Source organism: Phacochoerus africanus, chromosome 4 (assembly GCF_016906955.1).
Source record: "Phacochoerus africanus isolate WHEZ1 chromosome 4, ROS_Pafr_v1, whole genome shotgun sequence".
In the NCBI taxonomy this organism is placed as follows: Eukaryota; Metazoa; Chordata; class Mammalia; order Artiodactyla; family Suidae; genus Phacochoerus; species Phacochoerus africanus.
In genome coordinates, this window is record NC_062547.1 from 17,106,571 (window position 1) to 17,129,954 (window position 23,384).

At 51.4% G+C, this 23,384-nt stretch overlaps 1 protein-coding gene across 1 annotated transcript in view; it reads left to right on the forward strand.

The window, feature by feature from the left end:
- LRP4 (LDL receptor related protein 4) overlaps positions 1 to 23,384 on the forward strand; it is a 54,379-nt gene that overhangs the window by 6,008 nt on the left and 24,987 nt on the right. Inside the window, exons 2-18 of the mRNA XM_047775836.1 lie at positions 9,458 to 9,604; positions 11,258 to 11,374; positions 11,885 to 11,998; positions 12,364 to 12,480; positions 12,810 to 12,938; positions 13,175 to 13,294; positions 13,922 to 14,047; positions 14,659 to 14,784; positions 14,975 to 15,109; positions 15,486 to 15,611; positions 15,930 to 16,160; positions 17,046 to 17,202; positions 18,505 to 18,722; positions 18,883 to 19,059; positions 19,702 to 19,824; positions 21,974 to 22,182; positions 22,350 to 22,431. Coding sequence (XP_047631792.1) covers positions 9,458 to 9,604; positions 11,258 to 11,374; positions 11,885 to 11,998; positions 12,364 to 12,480; positions 12,810 to 12,938; positions 13,175 to 13,294; positions 13,922 to 14,047; positions 14,659 to 14,784; positions 14,975 to 15,109; positions 15,486 to 15,611; positions 15,930 to 16,160; positions 17,046 to 17,202; positions 18,505 to 18,722; positions 18,883 to 19,059; positions 19,702 to 19,824; positions 21,974 to 22,182; positions 22,350 to 22,431 — 2,454 coding nt within the window. The remainder of the gene's footprint in view (positions 1 to 9,457; positions 9,605 to 11,257; positions 11,375 to 11,884; positions 11,999 to 12,363; positions 12,481 to 12,809; positions 12,939 to 13,174; positions 13,295 to 13,921; positions 14,048 to 14,658; positions 14,785 to 14,974; positions 15,110 to 15,485; positions 15,612 to 15,929; positions 16,161 to 17,045; positions 17,203 to 18,504; positions 18,723 to 18,882; positions 19,060 to 19,701; positions 19,825 to 21,973; positions 22,183 to 22,349; positions 22,432 to 23,384) is intronic.

Genomic DNA, 23,384 nt, shown 5'->3' on the forward strand with positions numbered 1-23,384 from the left:
TGTCAGGCTGAAACGTGTGGTCTAAAAAGTACAAATGGGAGTTCCTGTCGTGGTGCAGTGGTTAACGAATCCGACTAGAAACCATGAGGTTGCGGGTTCGGTCCCTGCCCTTGCTCAGTGGGTTAACGATCCGGCGTTGCTGTGAGCTGTGGTGTAGGTTGCAGACGCGGCTCGGATCCGGCGTTGCTGTGGCTCTGGCATAGGCAGGTGGCTACAGCTCCGATTGGACCCCTAGCCTGGGAACCTCCATATGCCGCGGGAGCGGCCCAAGAAATAGCAACAACAACAGCAAAAGACAAAAAAAATAAAAAGTACAAATGTACTTCTGGGGTGGTCAACACTTTGGAATCTTTTGCTCTATTGCTGGTACTCTGATGAGTGCTATCGTGTTTTTTCACATTAACTCTTCACCATATCCTTTTGAGATAGATTCTGTTGGATTCTCCTCTTACAGATGGAACACAGGCTCAGGCCATTTGCTGTCGCACAGCTAGTGAGTGCCTGACCTAGGACTTGAACCCAGAGCCTAAGCTATTTACCCTCTAGCCGATACTACCTCTTAGAACAGAGTCTTTTGTATCCAAGCTATACTAGAAGATCTTGGTTGAGACTGTCTGTATTTTATCTTACTTTGATGTCTCCTCTCTGTTTGCAGTCTTCGTCTTCTCAGGAAACCCCAATGCATAAAGAATTACCTTTCAGGTGCTTTTTGATGGAGGGAGACTTCAAAAAGCTCCCAGAAGGGGAGATGTGGTTTGTTGCTCCCTGAAGCCATATGGGCCTTGTGTTTTGAGATGTAGGAGCAGAGGAAAGCAATATTTTGAGCAGCCCCTCACAGAGCAGCCACATTCAAGCCCTGTAGGATTTGTGAGGTCTGTTGACTGAGCTCCTAGGCAGGGTAAGTAGACCTTTGAGGGCCTATATGGAGACATAATTACAGTACTGGGTGGAGAGAGAGGACACAGATGAAGATGATGGGTTCATAACAACAATAATAAGAAAAAAGCTGCTTGCTATATACTTTGTATGAATTTCAATGAATTTCATTTAAACCTTCAAGCATGCAGGTGGTCCTATTACTACCCCCATTTTACAAAAAAAAAAAAGGAAACTAATCCACTTCTAAATTGCTCTGTAATTTACGTGGGTTTTTTTTTTTGTTTTTGTTTTTGTTTTCCTCTTCTTTTTAGGGCCCCATCTGCAGCATATGGAAGTTCCTAGGCTAGGAATCAAATTGGAGCTGCAGCTGTGTGTGGCGGCACAACCACAGCAATTCCAGATCCGAGCAGCATCTGCAACCTACGCTGCAGCTTGGGGGCAATGCTGGATCCTTAACTCACTGAGCAAGGCCAGGGATCAAACCCATATCCTCAAGGATACTAATTGGGTTCTTAACCCACTGAACCACAACGGGAACTCATATAACTTAGGTTCTAAGTGCTTTTTTCTATACTTGCCTCCTAGGAATTGGTTGATAATAAATTAAGTAAAGATAAAGGATACTATGTACTCCAAGATCCCCCAGAGAAGAGCAGTAAAGCAGGAGTCTTGCCACAAGACTCTCTCTCCCTCCTCTTCCTGTGGTTGCTCATGCAACCGACTTAACCCATGGGGGCAGTGCTGCAGCTCAGCACACAATCAGGTTTTTAGACATCTCAAGTCCTGAAAAATTAGGGTTTTATCATGGGGTGGCTGGATAGGACAGTTGCAGTGAATCAAATTCTATAACAGTAATAGTAGGCTCTGTCATTTACTGAGAGCTTAGTATATGCCAGGCGTTATACTACGGGCTTTGTATGTACCTAACTAATTCAGTTCTCGTGGGAAGTAGGGGCTCTTATTATCCCAATTTTCCACATGAAAAACTAAGGTATAAAGAGATTAAATAACATGCCCAGGTCAGATGGCCAGGAATTAGCTTAGTTTTGTTCCCATGTTCTTAACAATATGCTCTTCTGCCTCTTAACTTTGGAAGCTGGCCATTAACGACTTCTTTTCCCTGTTTAAGAGTGGCCAGAGAGGGCTGAACGTGCTGGAACCAAGAGTCATGTGTTTTGGAGTTTCTGTTGTGGCTCAGCAGGTTAAGAACCCAACATAGTGTCTGCGAGGATGCAGGTTCGACTCCTGGCCTCACTCAGTGGGTTAAGGATCCACCGGCACAGGTCACAGATGCGACTCAGATCTGGTGTTGGTGTGGCTGTGGCTTAGACTAGGCCGGCAACTGCAGGTCCAGTTTGACCCCTAGCCTGGGAACTTCCATATGTCTCACATGTGGCCCTAAAAAGTAAAAATAAAATAAAATCATGTGTCTCATAGTGTCACTTTTGAGAGGGCCCACTAGGAGAAGACTTTTTCAGGTAGGTTTTTCAAATCAGGTAAGGCTGGCCTCTAGGGGTCTAGGGACAGAAATAAGCAAAGTCATGGCATGTCTGTATCACAGCCAGATAATACAGCCAGTGAAAGGAACTCCTGTTGTGCAGGGAGTGAACTTAACCTGAATAGGACTAGGAAGCCACCTTAAAAAGACGATTCCTAGTCAAAGGAAAATCTACTTAATAGTTTGCAATAACGTGTATGGGAAAAAAGAATGGATATATTTATGTATATGACTGATTCACTTTGCTGTACACCCAAACTAATACAGCGTTGTTAAGTCACTATACTCCAATAAAATTCAATTTAAAAAGAAAAAGAAAAAACAAATGAAAAAAAAAAAGATTCCTGTTTTCTTGAGTATAGGTAGGTAGGAAATAACCACTTTTATTTTTCATATTCTGGGGTTCTCACAAGATTCTAAAGGAGGAGTTCCCATCGTGACTCAGTGGTTAACGAATCCGACTAGGAACCATGAGGTTTTGGGTTCCATCCCTGGCCTTGCTCAGTGGGTTAAGGATCTGGTGTTGCTGTGAGCTGTGGTGTAGGTTGCAGACGCGGCTCAGATCCCTCCTTGCTGTGGCTCTGGCGTAGGCCGGCAGCTACAGCTCCGATTACACCCCTAGCCTGGGAACCTCCATATGCCACTGGAGCGACCCTAGAAGAGACAGAAAAATAAAATAATTAAAAAAAAAAAAAGATGCTAAAGGAATGTGTCATTCATTAATTCATTTTACAAGCTTATATTTATCATCACTACATACCAAGCATTGAACTATGCACTCTGAATACAAATGCAAAGCTCTATATCATACAATTCCAATGGTCAAGAGGCTTATGACCTAGTAAGTGAACCATGGTCGCACAGGGGGCTAAATGCTACCGTTCGAGGAAACACCAAGGGCCGCTGGGGCATAGAGCAGGGGCTTTCAGTTCAGCCGAGGCCACATGGGTCCAAGTGGGGGCAGCATCAGGAAAGGGGTCACACCCTGGCCTCCTGCTGCCAACCTCATTTGGTATTGATTCCACTGTTCTATGCAGACTGAACTCTCTATACAATGGCTCTATAGGCACTCATGTCTCTGCAGATTCCAGGTGTAACCTTGAGTGAGGCTAGACCCATTTCCATGTGGCTTTTTGCTGCAACCCCTTTCAGTTACATCAGGTTTTTGTTGTTGCTTTTTGGTTTTGGCCACACCTGCTGCATACAGAAGTTCCTGGTACTGCAGCAGGGACAATGCCAGATCCTTAACCCATAGCACCATAAGGAACTCCAGTTATGTCAGTTTTGTCTTGCTGCATGGGCATCCCTTTCAGTGAGAGACATTTCCTGAGTAAGCCGCCAAAAGGGCGGAAACCAGTGGATTGGTCCCATGATTGACCTGACTGTCGTTTAGGGTCATTTCAAATAACTTATCCTCATTAAACAAGGTGTATATCCTCACTGTTGCTGACAGTTGATAGGAGGAGAGAAGAGAGCGTCAGTATAAGAAAAACATCCTTCACTCATATGAGTGATGATGCCTCCCTCCCCATTGTAATCCCTTCCACACTGGGGCAGCCAGCATCTCTCAACACTCACAAGACATTCCTTGAGCCTCCTCATTTCTGGTTTAACTTGAAAAAGCTGTTCTGTAGCTGTGTATAGTCACTGTATGCCTTGGGCCTCCAAGTGACGCGTGGTCCACCTTGAGCTGAGCATTCTGTGGGATGGGGGGGCAGCAGCGCCTCTCTAACTTGAGTGTATGTCTGTGGGAAGCTTTATTGAACGTCCGGATTTTGAGATCATATTAAGAGAAGAATATTGGTCTAAAAGTAAGAACGGGGCTGCCATCCTGGTTCTCCTGCTCACCCCAGGACCTCGGTGACCTTACCTGTTACAGGGACAGTGCTGTAATGATTAAATGAGAACGTGCGTGTGTATGCAAAATTAGCTTGCGAACTGTCAAGAGAAATGCAAGACATAATCATTTGTTTTCTGAAGCCCTGCCCATTTCTGGACCGAAACAATACCAAGGCACTTGTTCAAGGGACTAGGGCTCTGTGCTGTCCCTGCTTTACTACTTTAGTTCAGGCCAAGGCTTTAGTTTAGCCTTGGCAGTAGCCAGAAGGAGAGGTCACTGCTTGAGATTCATAAGCTTACTATATATTTTCTTTTCTTTTTTCTTTTTATGGTCACACCTACAGCATATGGAAGTTCCTAGGCTAGGGGTCAAATCAGAGCTACAGCTGTTTGCATACGTCACAGCCACAGCAGCACCGGATCGGAGCCACATCTGCAACCTATACCACAGCTCACGGCAACACCAAATCCCTGACCCACTGAGCAAGGCCAGGGATCGTACTCACATCCTCATGAATACTAGTCGGATTCGTTTCTGCTGCGCCACAATGGGGACTCCATAAGTTTACTATGTATTTCCTAACAAGAATGCATAAAAGAGAAGGACTCAGAAGTCCCAGTATTATAAATCCCTCGCTCTTTTTTTTTTCTTTGGCTGCACCCATGGCATGCAGAAGTCCCTGGGCTAGGGATCGAACCTGTGCCACAGCAGTGACTTGAGCCACAGCTATGAAAATACAGGATCCTTAACCCCTGGGCCACTAGGGAACTCCTAAATTCTCTTTTTGGATTTCAGAGTTTTGGAAATTTTCATGATAGCATACCACTTACTGGGAGGCAGTATCATGAAGTGATTAAGAACAGAGCATCTGGAGTTTCCATTGTGGTGCAGTGGAAACAAATCCAACTAGTATCCGTGAGGATGCGGGTTCAATCCCTGGCCTCACCCAGTGGATTAAGGATCCAGCGTTGCCATGAGCTGTGGTGTAGTTTGCAGATGTGGCTCGGATCTGGCGTTGCTGTAGCTGTGGTGTAGGCCAGCAGCTACAGCTCCGATTCACCCCCTAGCCTGGGAACCTCCATGTGCTGCAGTGTGGCCCTGAAAAAAAAAAAAGAACAGAGCATCTGGGATTGACCTGCCTGGGTGTGAATGCTGGCTCCAACCATTAGTACCTGTGTGGCCTATCACAAATTTCACTTCCCTGTGTCTTCAACTGTCAAGTGGTGATAATAATAATAGTGCCACCTCCCAGAGTTGTTGAGAACATTCATGATGTAGCATAAAAAAAAAAAAAAAAAATTCAGAGGAGTTCCCATTATGGCTCAGTGGTAACAAACCCAACTAGTATCCATAAAAACGCAGGTTGGATCCCTGGCCTCGCTCAGTGGATTAAGGATCCAGAGTTACTGTGAGCTATGGTGTAGGCTGGCAGCTGTAGCTCCGATTCAGTCCCTAGCCTGGAACCTCCACATGTTACAGGTGCAGGACCCCTCCCCGCCCCCGCCACTGCCCAAAAAAAAGGCACTTAGAGGAGGGCCCTTGGTAAGTACTTGGTAAATGGTGACTACATTATTATGAAACTCCAGCCCTGGGCTAAGCAGCCTACATGGATTATTCTCTACAAATCCCTTTGTGGTAGGACTATTGGTAGAACTATTGTTATTCCCATTTTATGGATGAGGAAACCGAGACTCAGAGACATTAACTCATTCAAAGTTGTAGAGTTGGTGGTAGAGCCAGGACTTAAACTCCAGCCTCTCTGAGCCCAGACTCTGTGTTCTCGCTCATGTCGCACCGTGCCTTGTATACCGGCTGGATATTTGCCTGCTTTCCTTCTAAAGAATGTAGTGAGAAAATGGTAAGATGGCTGAAATTTTGGTTAACCTCCCAGGAAGGCCCTAATAGCACTTTAACTTGTATCCTAAACGCTGGATGACTCGATGACCAGGGAAAGTGAACACTTTGGGAAGAGGTCTTGTCCTTATGGACTTGCATTAGGTTGAAGGGCCCATGCCCTTTGAGGCCAAGGACGCTTACAGTGTGGCAGGCAAATAGCTTTCAAGGGCAGAAGCACAGCTGAGTGTTCTAACTGAACACTTCTTAAAATGAAGACCGCGTTTTGCCACCCGCAGTCCTTTGTTTCCTTTCTTCACTCACCATTCTTTTCGTTAAAAAGGGTTAAAAGCTGTCCTTTATGATCACAGCCAGAACTCGAGTGAAAAGGCAGAATTCCACCTCCCAGGGTCCCAGGGGGGCAGCAGTTGTCCAGAAAAGCTGGGTTTTGTAGAATGTGTCTGTTTACTGTATGAACACCCAAGCCAAGCGTCTGCCTGCTTCTGGCTGCCTGACCCTCACGTGCTGACATTCAGATATTGCTCAGACGTGCAGGAAGTCGTGACTCTTCAGCAACTAACTGGATGCCCACCAGATGGAATGCTTTGTTCCTGAAGTCTGCGGGGGGGAACTCAGGACTTCTGCTATCACTCAGCCAAAGGGGTGGGGCAGAAAAAAAAAAAAAAAAAAAACCCTGAAGGCTCTTCTTTACCTTCTGGGTTCCTTTTGCTTTTTAGGGCCGCCCCTGCGGCATATGGAAGTTCCCAGGCTAGGGCTCCAATCTGAGCTGTAGCTGCTGGTCTACGCCACGGCCACAGCACCACCAGATCTGAGACACATCTGTGACTTACACTGCTCACGGCAACACTGGATCCTTAACCCACTGATTAAGACCAGGGATAGAACCTGCGTCCTCATGGATGCTAGTCAGATTCGTTCCTCTGAGCCATGACGGGAATGCCTGGGTTCCTCAAGATGCTGTTGTCCTTGCTCTCCTGATCCTGGTTTTCAGGTTCTTAAAATCAAGGCCTTTGGAAAAAGCTAGTCCCTCAGTCCTCATGTCACCACACTCCCCTGCATTTACAGAGCATCCTTGGTGTGCCGAGGCATGGCCTTAGCCTCTGCCACATTTATCCTCCTGTCCAGTCCTTGTGGCCTTTTACACACAAGGAAATAGGCTGAGGGCAGGGGCCAGTGCGGGGTAGGAAAGATAGAAGAAAGCAAGCAGGGGAGAGGTGGCCCGGTTCTTTCCCAACTACAGCAGCCCCATGGTCAGTGGGCCCCAGCTCTGTCTGCTCCAGATCCGGTGCTCCCTCCTCTTCCCCTCCCCCAGTGCCCCCTCTTCCTTTCCGTTCTTGGCACCCCATGACCCTGACCTCCTGTTTGGTGCAGCCCTGCCTCTTGCTGTGCGTGGCCAGCAGCATTTCTCAACCTCTACTGACGTTTTAGGCTAACGTCTTTGTGGTGGGCACCTGTCCCATACATTGTAGAATTCTTAGCAACATCTGTGGCCTTTATCTTCTAGATGCCACCAGTACTGCCCATTACAACCCAAAATGTCATCGTGCCCCCGGGGGAGAAAAATCCTCCCTCGTTGAGAGCCTCTTAGCCTTATTCTTCTCCTCCATTCTTCCCCGTGAAGGGGGTCGGCATGTTGGGAAGCCCCATGGGATGGAGTCCTCTGGAATAGTTGGTCGTTGTTCTTTGATCCTGGCCAGAGTTCCCTAAAATAGTGCCTGGAGCTGTGATGTGCTGGTCACACTTACCAAAGTAACTCAGGCTCCAGTGCCCAGGGTCTGAGTGAAAAAAGCCCCCATCCCTTCTCAGTGCTGTCAGAAGAGGCCCAGGAGAATGGGGCTGGGTCTTCAGGGCTCCCCTAGGAAGAATCCTCTGTCCTGTACTTGCAGAGACTCCACGAGACAGGAGTGCTGGGCTTGGAGTGGGGCCTTCCTATGAGGTATGGAGGTGCTGCACCTCTCAGATGGATTCCCGCAGCTTCCGCAGGAAAGCCCATATCTTTTCTGGGGCAGCTGATGCCCTTCGCATGTGGAGGGGCTAAGCAAGGCCTCAGCTGAAGATTGGGTGAAAGCTGTGGCCCTTCACTCCACAAATGGACACTTTGCCTGCAGTTTCAGGGGTTCACAGTTCCTAAAGGTTATCCATCTACCCCTCTGTCCCTTTGCAGGTTAGGAATCCCTGCTTTATGCTTACACTTACCCCTGGGGTTGAAGTGGAGAGAGAGGGGTCTAGGGCTCTCCCTTTGCTTTTGTGGGAAGAGCACGCACCCTTTCATCCTGGGCCCTAAGCCCTGGTTAGGCTGGCCCGGGTGACGCAATGCAAGGTGAGGATGTACGGCAAGGAGATGAGCTGAGAGAGAGAGAAGCTGGGCCTGATAAAGAGGAAAGGAAGCAGGGGTGGCAACTGGGGAGCTGACTTCTTCCCTGTTCCAGCCCAGCCTGAGGGCAGAGCCCAGCAGACGGGAAGAAAGGAAGAAGAAAGCAAGCAGGGGAGATGAGCGAGGGAGAGGTGGCCCCCTTCTTTCCCAGCTGCAGCAGCCCCATGGGTTAGATGAATGCTGGGAGTGGGGGAGAGTGACCCTGGCAGAACCCTTTGTTCCAGCTGAGGCTGGCGCAGGGGCACCGAGCCATTCACACGCCATCCCGGGGCATCCTGCTGGGCACGCTGGGGAGGGGGCACAGCAGCCGGTCATGGGACTTGGCCAGGCAGATAGCTGGATGCTCAATAGGGAAGCCCAGCTGCGTGCTGCAGAGGCTGGGGGAGGGGCCGCTTCTGCCATCCTCCCTCCAGGCTGGGGCCAGTCCCACAGACAGGAAGGCCCCGACTGGTCCCAGCCACTGTGCCCAGAGGCAGCCTGGTCCCCCATTCCTGCTCCTCCTGGTCACCCTCCTTAAAATTGAGCTCTGACTGGGGGACGCACAGCAGCCCTGCGGCTTCCTGCTCCCCTGTGTGACATCTTATCCCTAAAAGGGCTCAGTATTTTAATTCCTCTCTTATTTCTTGCCCTCCCCAGCCAACATCCAAGGGCCTGGATAGAGGCACAAGCATCCATAACTCAACCTAGTTTTGGAGGGACAGAGATGGAAGCCTTTCTCCATCACCCCTCCTGTCCCTGGCTCCCCTTCCTCAAGACCACTAAACCTTCCAGGTGGCATCCACCTGTCATAGAGGAGGTACCGGGACTGTTTGTGAGCCCAAAGTCAGAGGGTATCTTCTTGACCATGTGTGCCTGGGCGGGGCGATGGGGGCGGTGGGGCACAATTGCATCGTCCACAACTCCCCGCAACGTCGCTGCTAGACTTGGCTTGGCTCCTTTGCCTTGCCCCCGTGGAATGGGCTTTGGTTGGGTGGGAGCTGAGCCCTCACTGGTTCCTTTTCCCTCTGCCCAGGCCTCGCCAGCAGCCCCGACTGTGCTTGTGGTCGGAGCCACTTCACATGTGCCGTGAGTGCCCTCGGCGAGTGTACCTGCATCCCCGCCCAGTGGCAGTGTGATGGAGACAATGACTGCGGGGACCACAGCGATGAGGATGGATGTAGTAAGAGCCTCCCCGCAGGGCGGTGGGAGAGGAGGGACCTGGGGATGCGGGAGCAAGGCCAGGTGTGATGGAGCGTTCTGTGCATCAGCTGTGTCAGACTCAGGGTCAGACTCTTTCAATGGTGACACATATTGACAAGTGGGTGGTTTCTTCGCCATTATATGTGTCTTCAACCCTGCTGTATTGCCCATATTTCCATGCATGTATGGCCAGTGAAATGAATTTTTAACAAGTATAGAAGAAAATGCCCCCTGGTCTCTGAGGTGGCATGGGTTTGATCCCTGGCCTGGTAAGGTGGGTTAAGGATCCAGTGTTGTCACAGCTGTGGCATAGGTTGAGCTGTGACTCGGATTTGATCCTGGCCCAGGAACTTCCATATGCTGTGGGTGTAGCCAAAAAAGAAAAAAAAAAAAAGAAAATGCCCTTGCTTCTACAGGTGGTCTCTTTAAACAGATCTCTCTGAATTGATGTGACTGTGTATTTGTATTACACATTTGCACATTTTTTAGTGGGCATACTATATGTGGATGCAGAATATTTCTGTGTTTCTTCTGTGGGTATTCTGTGTAATCACACCTTTTTCTTTCTTTTTCTTTCTTTCTTTTTTTTTTTTTTTTTTGCTTTTTAGGGCCTTATCTGTGGCATGTGGAAGTTTCCAGGCTAGGGGTCGAATCAGAGCTATAGCTGCTGACCTGTGCCAGAGCCACAGCAACACGGGATCCAAGGCATGTCTGGGACCTACAGCACAGCTCACGGCAACAAAGGATCCTTAACCCACTGAGCAAGGGCAGGGATAGAACCCACATCCTCATTGGATACTAGTTCCGCTTGTTACCACTGAGCTACAATAGGAACTTCCCACACCTTTTTAAATAATGTGAGCTTTTTAAAGAAATCTTACATCCTCTTTAAGTCTCCCCTCCCCCCTAGCATAGCAACATACTCCCCAGGTGAGGGCATCCTGCCTTGGAAGTACAGTGATATCACTGCTGAGCCAGTTGTCCGGGTTCAGGGGTGCAGCCTCCAATCTGCAGCACCTGCATCTGAAGGAGACTAATTAGTCTCAGAAGAATGAGGCTATAACGAGGACCTTATTAACCCTAACCAGTTGAGCTAATTGTGATGATGGCAAATGGCTCACTTTCATGTAGCACTTTCATACGCATTAGCCGAAAGACTCCTCTGAGTCAATTATAATTATCCCTGCAGTACCGTCGAAGAAACGCGTCTCAGAGAGAGTAACGACTTGCTCTGTGTGGTAAGTCATGCCTTCTAGAACTTGAAATTGAGCCCGGACGTGTCAATCATCATATCATAAGAGGAAAAAGGAAAAAAAACAAAAAACAAAAAAACAAAAAACCAGGCACTCATTTCTCTTCTCACATTTCCCTTAACTGATTTCTTAGGCGTTTTGAGCTCCTTGGGCTCTTCTGCCTTGTGAACCCCTGACCATCACTCCTTGAGGATACGCTCCCACTCCTCCGCTGCTTTTCTGCCTGATTCGCCATCAGCTGGGGGCAGGTGTAGGAGTCCGTGAGCAAGGACTGGAATTCAGGCAGGGCTCTCGTTAGGAAGGGATTTCTGGCCTGGGTGAGGCTGCCGGAGGAAGCACACCAGACTGACAGCCGTGTCCCTTCTTTTCCCGGGGCTCAGTGCTGCCTACCTGCTCTCCTCTTGACTTTCACTGTGACAATGGCAAGTGCATCCGCCGCTCCTGGGTGTGCGATGGGGACAACGACTGTGAAGACGACTCGGACGAGCAGGACTGTCGTGAGTGCTGGCGGGACTGGACGGGGTCCATTGAGCTTTGCTGGGAAAGGATTTTCAGTCAACAAACGAAAGGAATTCCTGTTGTGGAACCGACATAGTGTCTGTGGGGATGTGGGTTCAATCCCAGGCCTTGCTCAGTGGGTTAAGGATCTGGTGTTGCCCCAAGCTGCAGCATAGGTCATAGATGCAACTCAGATCCAGAGTTGCTGTGGCTCTGGTGCAGGCTGGCAGCTGCAGCTCCGACTGGACCCCTAGCCTGGGAACCTCCATATGCCATGGGTAAGGCCCTGAAAGAAAAAAAAAAAAAGGAAAAGAAAAGAAAATGATGCCCCAGCCCTTGGTCTCTGCTTCTTGTCCTTCTACCTCTTCTCTTGGTCAGTTAAGCCCCCAGGAGACAGCCCCCTCCTCAGGTCCCTTGGGAAGCATTGGAGCTGCTTGGCTGGGCTTTCTGCTGAGCTTCCATGCCCTGGCCCTACTGCCCGTTGCAGCCCGACTGCTCTGTGCCCACAGCCCCCCGGGAGTGCGAGGAGGACGAGTTCCCCTGCCAGAACGGCTACTGCATCCGGAGCCTGTGGCACTGCGATGGTGACAATGACTGTGGCGACAACAGCGATGAACAGTGCGGTGAGCTGTGCTCTGGGAAGGCAGGCAGGGTGGCTGGTGGATGGTACAGCCATGGAGGGAAAGAGCAGCCACAGCTCTAGCACTGCCCAAACCTTGAACTGCCCAGGTATCTGGAGCAGCTGGAGGAGAGCAGCAGGGGACAGAGTCTCCAGACCCCCATCCCACCCCAGCAACCACAGAACAGGAGCCCAAGGCCCAGTCTTTCCAGGCCCTTGGCTTTCCCCTGGGGAGTCTGCACCAAGTCTGCCATGTCCTGAAGGGCCTGGGTCAGACTCCCAGGGCCAGTGAGGGTGGGAGTCAGGGAGGATTGCAGGAGGGTTGCCCGTGGAGCTCCTGCAGGACGCGGTCCCATTGCATCTCCCCAGACATGCGCAAGTGCTCGGACAAGGAATTCCGTTGCAGTGATGGAAGCTGTATTGCTGAGCACTGGTACTGTGATGGTGACACCGACTGCAAAGATGGCTCTGACGAGGAGAACTGTCGTGAGTGGCCTCAGAACTCAGGTGTCGGGCTGGGCGGGGGCAGAAGGCTCCATCCCATAGTCTGAGGGCCTGGCTGAGGCGAGCATGGACAATGGGCAACGGGCAACGAGGGAGGTCCTTAAGAAGCAGCTCCTCCTAGGCTGTGGGAACAGGTGCCCCAGGTGGGAAGGGAGGTCTTCCTTTAGTCCAGAATGTGGGCGTCTGTAAGGGCCATCTCAAACGAAACCTGGCTTTGTCGTCTGAGCATCTTGCCCCTTTGAGGAGTCAAGGCGCCTCTCCTCTGTCCAGGACTGAGTGTATGCACCCCCACCCCCCCGTCCTCCTTCCAGCCTCGGCAGTGCCAGCGCCCCCCTGCAACCTGGAGGAGTTCCAGTGTGCCTACGGCCGCTGCATCCTCGATATCTACCACTGCGATGGCGATGATGACTGCGGAGACTGGTCGGACGAGTCTGACTGCTGTGAGTGTTCTGGCTGGCTGGGTGGAGGAGGGGAGGCCAGGCTGGGAGGAACTCCTGGGGTGGCCAGGCACAGGTGCCAGCTGGGTCAGGAACTCAGGGGAGGAGCTGCTGGATTCCCTGGTCCCTACTGGGCAAAGACGGAGGAGCCAGGGTGCCGGGGCTATGGCTTTCCAGTCTGCCATGGGACACTATGTGCATAGACTGGCTAGAGACCGGAGTCTGTCATGTTTTCCCAGCCTCCCACCAGCCCTGCCGCTCTGGGGAGTTCATGTGTGACAGCGGCCTGTGTATCAACGCGGGCTGGCGCTGCGATGGCGATGCAGACTGTGATGACCAATCTGATGAGCGCAACTGCAGTGAGTGGGGGATAGTACCAAAGGTCTGGGCTGGAAGTAGAGGAGGCTTGAAAAGAGGACAGGACCTCCGTGTACAGTTGTGTAGGTTGGGCACTGCACAGACAAAGGATGCCAGTTCCACAGTAGATTTATATATCCTATGATTATATAGATTTATATATTCATCATGGCGGCTTTCCAGCAGATGGCAGTAAAGTGTCTTGAAGAAAGGGCACCTTTTCCTGATTTCCACAGAAATGCCATATAGACCAACTGTGACACTGGTGTCAAGAAGAGTGGCATGGGGAGTTCCCATTGTGGCTCAGCCAGTTATGAAATCCACTAGTATCCATGAGGATATGGGTTCGATCCCTGGCCTCGCTCAGTGGGTTAAGGATCTGGTGTTGCTGTGAGCTGTGGTGTAGGTCGTAGATGGGACTTGGGTGCCCACTTGCTGTGGCTGTGACGTAGGCCAGCAGCTGCAGCTCTGATTTGACCCCTAGCCTAGGAACCTTCATAGGCCACAGATGCGGCCCTAAAAACAAAAAGGAGAGGCACGGGTGCTGGCATAAAGTGCATTTGGGGTGGCAGGGAGGCGCTTTGGGCCGAAGTGGGGCCAGCCTTTCATTAGACCTTTACTTTGCCCAGCCACCTCCGTCTGCACAGCGGAACAGTTCCGCTGTCGGTCAGGCCGCTGCGTCCGCCTGTCCTGGCGCTGTGATGGGGAAGATGACTGTGCAGACAACAGCGATGAAGAGAACTGTGAGAACACAGGTAGAGTCTCCCAGGGGTACCCCAGACCCCTTAACCCAGAGTTGGGTTTGCGGACAGGGATAGAAAGTGGGTATTACTGCTCTTTCCAGTTGGGGCAAGGTGATGCTTTTAGTCAGATCTCGCCCATGACCTGGATTTTCCCTGCTCTTCTCAGTTACCAGTGTCAAATCCAGGTGCATCTGTTGACCTGCAGCCTCATGGCCTGGAAGACAGTATCAGGGCTGGGAGTTTCAGTGGCCTCTCACATGCTAACTCACACACGGCCAGTACCTGTTGCTCTGGCCTAGTGAGCAAGGACTGCTCTCCTGCTGACAGCCTCCAGGCCCTCTCCCTTAGCCACACTGATGCCCGACACACGGATGCACTCTTTCCTTCTGTTCCACACCCCTCACCATCCCACTGTGGTGTCCTGGGAAGAGGACGCGTGCAGACATTCAGCCGGCCCCGTCTGAGCTGTTTCCTGCCTTGGACCCTGACCCTCCCACCTTGAGCTGCATCTGTCTCCAGCTTGCCCTAGAAAATGACAGGCTCCCATCCTTTTGTGGACCCAAGCCCTGCCCTGCTGTGACCTGACTCTCCCTCCCGCCCCATGTCCCTCCCTCCACCTCTAGGAAGCCCCCAGTGTGCCTCCGACCAGTTCCTCTGTTGGAACGGGCGCTGCATCGGGCAGAGGAAGCTCTGCAACGGGGTCAATGACTGTGGGGACAACAGTGATGAAAGCCCACAGCAGAACTGCCGTGAGTGTCCCCCGTGGACGTGCCTGGCCGTGGTTTGTGGCCGAGCCCCACCCGTTCGCCTCAAAGAGAACCCTCTCCAGGGACTCTTGCAGCCTTGGGAGCTGCTCTTCGTGGTGCAGGTGGAATGCCAAGTTGGCCGTCTGGGGGAGGCCTTTGGGCTCAACTCCCATCTCTGCCTTGCCTGGCACAGGGCCCCGGACGGGTGAGGAGAACTGCAACGTTAACAACGGTGGCTGCTCCCAGAAGTGCCAGATGGTGCGGGGGGCAGTGCAGTGTACCTGTCACACGGGCTACCGGCTCACCGAGGATGGGCGCATGTGCCAGGGTGAGCTGGGGCCTGATTGGGAGCGGGGCCAGGCAGCTGTGTGTCCCATGGGTCAGGCATTTGATGGACGTGACCTCTTGTCATGATCACAAGAGTCCTGGGAGGTGGGGATAGTTTTCCCTCCCATTTCAAAGATGGGGGAACGGAAGCTCAGAGAGGTTAAGTAACCTCCTGAAAGCCACAGAGCCAGCGAGGTGCAGTTAGGATTCCAGCCCAGCTCTGCCTGGCCTCAAAGCCCTTAACTGCTTATTATATAGTTTTCCCACTAGGCCTGGAAAGTAGATGGGTATGTGGGCAGGAAAGCAGCTGGTCACCTTGGGAGCTGGGGCGGGAGGATGGCAGAGCAGACCTCTCCAGACCATCTCCGTCCTCACAGATGTGAATGAATGTGCCGAGGAGGGGTATTGCAGCCAGGGCTGCACCAACAGCGAGGGGGCTTTCCAGTGCTGGTGCGAAGCTGGCTATGAACTCCGGCCCGACCGGCGCAGCTGCAAGGCTCTGGGTAAGGGGTGTTGGCATTCGGCTGGGTGGGCAGAGGCCTGAGCACGGAGACAGCCAGGTGCTTGGGGACTGGCTGAGACAGCGAGAGATGTTTCCATCTCAGGAAACTGAAGCTGTGAGTTGCATTCTGGGCCCCAGGAAAAACCTTGCTGGGGTGGGCTGTATACCTTGCAGGCCTCCTCTCTTCTAGTGCTGGTGCCAACCGCTCGGAACATGCCCTAGGGGGCCAGGGGCCCTTTGGAGCTGGGGGTGCATGCCGATGGTGGCCAGGGGCAGCTCTGGAGCCCAGTGGGGGCCCCATTTCTGTGCCACGTCCCAGGGCCGGAGCCTGTGCTACTGTTCGCCAATCGAATCGACATCCGGCAGGTGCTGCCGCACCGCTCCGAGTACACACTGCTGCTCAACAACCTGGAGAATGCCATTGCGCTCGACTTCCACCACCGGCGCGAGCTCGTCTTCTGGTCCGACGTCACCCTGGACCGGATCCTCCGCGCCAACCTCAACGGCAGCAACGTGGAGGAGGTTGTGTCCACCGGGCTGGAGAGCCCAGGTAGGGAACGAGGCCCCGTGGGGAGGGGCAGGGCCACACCGCATGCAAAGCCACCAACAAAGGAACAGGCTGGTGGCTACAAACCTTAGGCCGCAGAAGAGCTTCTTCTCACAGTGAAATCTGGCGTGGAGCTCTAATAGAGGGAACGTTGGTTAGTCTACACGCATTTTATAGGTTCAGATTTATAATAACACCTGCTCCTTGGGGAGCTCAATCGGTGAGAACAATGAGACCATTTTGATGAATGTGACCATCTGAAATCAGGGTTGTGATCGACAGTTACAGTTAGAGTTATGATTGACAGTTACAGTTTTCCATCAGCCTCGTATCTAGTGTGATTCTGAATTTTGTGTTGATTACTTAGTATTAAAAATAGCCTGATCAACCCAGATAAATGTATCCAATTGTTTGCAAATTAGAAAAACTGTAGCTCATTTTGCAATCTTAGGCCATTCTACAAGCAGGTGAAATGGTTCAAATTTGGTATTGAGCACGTCTGACTCAAATGCTTACAGCACCTCTGGAGGTGCCTCAGCAAAACCCTGAGCCACAGCTTGCAACCCCCTGGGCCAGGGCCGTCAGGGACCCTGGGTGTGGGTCTGGGAGCTGGAATTCAGGAATTGGAGTATGCTTGACTGAGAGGCAGAAATGCATGATCTTGGACGCTTACTTGATTTCTCTGTGCCTCAGTTTCTTCATTTTCGTGGGGATGATAGTACCAGGTTCACACAGTTGTTGTGCTAATTAGACAAGTCAGCATATGCAAAATGGTTAGAATAGGGCCTGGCCCAAGAAACTGCTACATGTAGGAGTTGCCCTTGTTACTATGGCACAGAGGAGCCCGGGCTGAACTCCCGACATGTTTCTGCCACCTCTTTCCATCAGGGGGCCTGGCTGTGGATTGGGTCCACGATAAACTCTACTGGACCGACTCGGGGACATCAAGGATTGAGGTGGCCAATCTGGATGGAGCCCACCGGAAGGTGCTTCTGTGGCAGAACCTTGAGAAGCCCCGGGCCATTGCCTTGCACCCCATGGAGGGGTGAGTGAGTTGTGACTCAAGTTCCCAAATTCCTCTTGCAGCCTCTAGGGCCAGTTCCCAGGCCCCCTGGATCAGGCTTCACTGAGGGTGGGGAGGAAGGGTGGAGGGTGGGGAGGGCAGTCCTCACCGTTTGATGTTAACAGCCTGGGCTCTGCACCCAGACACATGTGGATTTATAGCTCTGCCGTAACTGGCTGTGTGGCCCTGGCCTAGTTAACCTCTCTCTGCCTCCACTCTACTCATTTCTAAACCAGTGACAGTGCAAATTAAATGAGGTGATGCATTTTAAATGGCACGATACACATTAGATACCTTGTAGATGTTTAGTCATTTTATTGTTCGTTCATAGGGTTGAGCTATTAGAAGAAAGTTCTGAAATGGAGGTTCTCAGCCTCTAGCTTTTAAAAATTAAATGCATTCGGGAAGTTCCCTGATGGCCTAGTGGTTAAGGATCCCACATTGCCACTGCTGTGGCTCGGGTCACTATTGTGGCTCAGGTTCCATCCCTGGCCTGGGAATGCCTACATGCTGTGGCTGTGGCCAAAAAAAAACCCAAACAAACAAACAAAAAATCAAATGCATTCATTTGATGGGGATGTCCCCTAAGATCTTACAGCTGTAGGTCAGCTATTTTAGAACAGCTGTGTGTGTATGTAAATGATAAAAGGCAATGGAAGAGGAGTTCCCGTCGTGGCTCAGTGGTTAACAAATCCGACTAGGAACCATGAGGTTGCGGGTTCGATCCCTGGCCTCGATCAGTGGGTTAAGGATCCGGCGTTGCTGTGAGCTGTGGTGTAGGTTGCAGACACAGCTCGGATCCCACGTTGCTGTGGCTGTGGTTTAGGATGGCGGCTACAGCTCTGATAGAACCCTAGCCTGGGAACCTCCATATGCCGCAGGATGCGGCCCTAGAAGAGACAAAAAAAAAAAAAAAGGCAATGGTAGAGATTGTGACAAAGAAGAAAGCACTTGTCCTAAGGAATATTGCACTAGTATATTGTCAGTTCCACAGGGTCCAGATTTTTGTCTGTTTTGTTCACTGCTGCACCCACAATGCCTTAGATAGGCCTCGTTCATAGCAGATATTCCCTAATTTTCTTTTTGTTAAATGAATACACGCCCTGTCGAGAGACATTTCAATTCGAACATTGAAAAAACACTGTGTAGACCAAGCAGAATATATCTCCTATCAATTGGAGTCGCCTGGGTTAGATTGATAAAAGCCCCTCCACCTGATGACTATCCTGGGTACCTAACCACCCTCTACTGCCTACCACCCAGTATCCTTTTCTCTCTTCCCAGTACCATCTACTGGACAGACTGGGGCAACACCCCCCGCATCGAGGCCTCCAGCATGGATGGTTCTGGACGCCGCATCATCGCCGATACCCATCTCTTCTGGCCCAATGGCCTCACCATTGATTATGCCGGGCGCCGTATGTACTGGGTAGATGCCAAGCACCACGTCATCGAGAGGGCCAATCTGGACGGGAGTCACCGCAAGGCTGTCATTAGCCAGGGTGAGGCCCTTCCTTCACTTTCCTTCGTCTCTCATCCTCCTTCTCCCGTCCTAGCCCCCCAGGAACCTTGGCAGAGGGTGAGATCTGTATAGCTGCCAGGCCTGGGCCCAGGCAGCCGGCAGGCCATGTCTAGACAGAGGTCCTCCTGGACTTTCCCCAGGCCTCCCACATCCCTTTGCCATCACGGTATTTGAAGACAGCCTGTACTGGACCGACTGGCACACCAAGAGCATCAACAGTGCTAACAAATTTACTGGCAAGAACCAGGAGATCATTCGCAACAAACTCCACTTCCCCATGGACATCCACACCTTGCATCCCCAGCGCCAGCCTGCAGGTAAAAAATTCCCCACGGTGTGAGCCTCTAGGGCTTCTGAGAATCTTCCTTGCACCTGTCAGAGTTGCCATTGTTTTCTGCAGGAAAATGAGAGGTTGGCACTGACATGGGCTAATGCCTCCCTCTGCTGGACATTGAGGGTAGTACAACATTGAGACTCGTGAAAGACTCATTCAGCTTCACTGTCCCCATGCAATTCATGCAAACATTTCCTGTGTGTCAGAGGTGGTCACTCTGCTCACGGGTTGGGCAGATATTAAAAATAATAAGACAGGCATTCCCGTCGTGGTGTAGCAGAAATGAATCCGACTAGTATCCATGAGGACGTGGGTTGGATCCCTGGCTTCACTCATGGGTTGGGGATATGACATTGTTGTGAGCTTTGGTGTAGGGTGCAGATGCGCCTCAGATCCTGTGTTGCTGTGGCTGTGGTGTAGGCCGGCAGCTGTAGCTCCAATTGGACCCCTAGCCTGGGAACTTTCATATGCCACAGGTGTGGCTCTAAAAAGCCAAAATAAAAATAATAGCACATAGCTCCCTTTAGGGAGCTCATACCCTAGTTAAACCTGACTCACCAGGCTTGGGACCACTTCTGCCAGCCTTTGGTCTTATCTGACCTCTTGCTCTGGGCTTTCTGAGCAGGGAAAAACCGCTGTGGGGACAACAACGGAGGCTGCACCCACCTGTGTCTGCCCAGTGGACAAAACTACACCTGTGCCTGCCCCACTGGCTTCCGCAAGATCAGCAGCCACGCCTGTGCCCAGAGTAAGTGGGTCTAGGGCACCTGCCTCAATGGACATGCCTTGTGAGGGTGGGTGGAAGGTACAGGGATAGTAGCTGGGGGCATTGCCTGTAGCAGGGAGGAGCCAGGCTCCTCAGGCAGCCCCTGGAGAGGAAAAACATGAGGCTGAGGGCTCCAAGGTCAAAGCTGAGGGGGCCCAGCAGTAGTCCCCAAAGGTTCAGTGACACTACAAAGTCAAGTATGAACTCTTGCAATCAGGCTTGTGTATCATTTCTGCAGGAAGGATGCTTTGTCTATAGGCAGCAAGGCGGTTCCAGGCCCTTCTAGAAAGCAGGGGAATGGTTTCCTGGTTCTTTGCCTTTAGCTTCACCCTATTAAAGACTCCCTCAGCCTCTAAACCAGAGAGCTTAGATTAGGATTTCTGAGGACGTGCTGTACACACAGGCCCTGGATAAATAAGTGCCTAGTGAGTGAAAGATAATGACATTCCCCAGTCACCCCCCTGAATGCTACCTTGGCTTCCTTTGAGCTCCTGCAGGGATATGGCCTTGAGAAGGTGGCCTTGCGTAGCTCAGAGGCACAGGCAACTTTTCATAAAAATAATCCAGAGAGGAGTGATCCTGGCACAGCCAGCCAGGGGCCGGGGTAATTCCTCATGCATCACAGCTCTTCTCACTCACCACTCTGTTCCCACTGATGTTCTTATCTCTAGTTAAAATCATTTTTCTCTTGGGATCTGGTGAAATCAGGGACACTACTCAGAGGAACAGGCACAATAGCCATTTAACACACATTGACTGAGAACCCCGTTTCCCTGCATTCTTTTGTGTGCAGCTCTTCCTGTATTGTCTTGATGAAATGCAAGGAACTTCCCTTAACTTAAAGGTTTCCCAGAGCTTAAAAGAAAACAGTTGATAAAGTTAGGCAGGAAGTGCCTTTCCAAGCAGCAAAGTATACCGGGACATATTCAGACAGACCAGCCCAGGGGCCGGGGATGGAGAGGAACCAGCTGGGAAGAAGCTGTGCAGGGGTGTGGCCAGAGCTCCGTCTTTGGAGTCAGACCTGAGTTCACGTTCCTGCTCCAGTTCTTTCTAGCTGTGGCTTCCTGGGCCAGTTACTTGGCCTCCGTGAGCCTCAGGATTGCTCATCTAAAAAATGAGAATTAAAAAAAGAATTTAAAATAAATCAAGGCTCAGTTGTAATCAACCCTACTGGTATCCATGAGGACACGGGTTTGACCCCTGGCCTCGCTCAGTGGGTTAAGGATCCAGCGTTGCCATGACTGTGGTGTAGGTGGCAGATGTGGCTCAGATCCCGTGTTGCTGTGGCTGTGGTGTAGGCTGGCAGCTGTAGCTCCAATTCCACCCCTAGCCTGGGAACCTCCGTATGCCACAGGTATGGCCCTAAAAAGCAAAAATAACTAATAACTAACTAACTAAATAAATAATGAGACCATGAATAGCATGACCCAGAGTTCCCTCAGTGGTCAAATGGGATTGGCAGCATCTCTGGAGCACTGAGACGCAAATTTGATCCCTGGCCTGGCACAGTGAGTTAAGGATTCAAGCATTGCTGCCGCTGTGGCTTAGGTGGCAGCTATGGCTCGGATCTGATCCCTGACCCGGGAACTCCATATGCCATTGGGTGGCCAAAAAACAAAACAAAACAAAAGAATAGCATGAACCACCAAGGGTTGTTAAGAGGGTAAAGGAGACATGGCAAGAAAAACCCACCAAGCTCCGGGCCGGGCAAGGAGTAAGTGCTCAGCAGGGGTCGTTAGTGACTGATGTGGTGAAGAGGAAGGGATCTGGGTGATGGAGGGGACATAGAAGGCAGAGAGGCAGAGTGGGGCTTGACGCTGATCTGGCCAGTACACAGGAGACCAAGCAAAGTAAGACAGGAAGAAAATTGAGATGAAGCTGACAGACACTTAAACAGGAAGCACTTCTGGGCCCTGGCAGAGTCTATTTCCTTTGGATCCTGAAATCGGACTCTGCCAGCATGGGCTGCCCGGTGCTCAAAGGGGGCCTGAGGTGTGAGGAGTAGGGGACAGAGGGCACCAGATCCCAGGAAGGGTGATTGAACCAGATGTCACACAGGTGAGCGTCTGTGTCTTGTTACTCTTACTGGATTTAGAGCATTAAAAGAAGACCCCTTTCGGCCTTTGATCAGGTCTTGACAAGTTCCTGCTTTTTGCCCGAAGGATGGACATCCGTCGGATCAGCTTTGACACAGAGGACCTGTCCGATGATGTCATCCCACTGGCTGACGTGCGCAGTGCTGTGGCCCTGGACTGGGACTCCCGGGATGACCACGTGTATTGGACGGATGTCAGCACTGACGCCATCAGCAGGGCCAAGTGGGATGGAACAGGACAGGAGGTAGGGCCAGTGTGGGCCCAAGCCCTCAGGGAGGGCAGGATTGAGGGGTGGAACCAGCCTCTCCTGGGTAAAGGCATCCCACATCTTTGCCAACCTGCAAATTGGAGTTTGGGCTCTAAGGCTGGGGAGCATATCCAGTTGGTGATACAGCGCTGCTTCCTGCCTAGGTGGTAGTGGATACCAGTTTGGAGAGCCCGGCAGGCCTGGCCATTGATTGGGTCACCAACAAGCTCTACTGGACAGATGCAGGTATGTAGAGGGCAGCTGTGCCTGGCTCTCTGGGATTCTTATTTAAAACCTTGGCTTCAGGAGTTCCCGTCATGGTACAGCAGAAACGAATCCAATCAAGAGCCATGAAGTTGCGGGTTCAATCCCTTGCCTCGCTCAGTGGGTTGAGGATCCGGTGTTGCTGTGAGCTGTGGTGTAGGTTACAGACACAGCTCAGATCTGGCGTTGGCGTAGGCCAGCAGCTGTAGCTCCAATTCGACCCCTAGCCTGGGAACTTCCACATGCCACTAGTGTGGCCCTAAAAAGCAAAACAAACAAACAAACAAAATAAAACAAACAAAAAAAACACCAACCTTGGCTTCAGGTGCAAAGGACCCAATGCCCCTCCTAGATCATTTCTGTCTTGACCTAAAATCCTTAGTAGGTCAGGAGTGGTTGGGCTGCTGTGGAGCTAAAGTTACAAGCTCACATCTGAGGGCTTGGCATTGGCCATTCAAGTGGCTGCTCCTTCTGCTGTGCAGCTGATGCTTGAGAAAGTTTTGAGGCATTTCAGATAAGGAGCCTATGCCCTGTGATTTTCCTTCCATCACATTTTACCAAAATGCCTTGGTAAAAGAGGCATTTTCTATTAGCCAGATAAGTGTAGGAGGCAAAAGGAATGCCTTAAACCAGAGCTACTCAAAGTGTGGCCTCTGGACCAGCAGCATCTGCATCACCCGGGAACTTGCTAGAAATGTGGATTCTTGGAGTCCTGTTGTGGCTCAGTGGAAACGAATCTGACTAGCATCCATGAGGACACAGGTATGATCCCTGGCCTGGCTCAGTGGGTTAAGGATCCAGCGTTGCCATGAGCTGTGGCTGTGGTGTAGGTCACAGACGCGGCTCAGATCCTGCGTTGCTGTGGCTGAGGTATAGGCCCGCAGCAGCAGCTCCGATTTGACCCCTAGCCTGGGAACCTCCATGTGCTGCAGCCT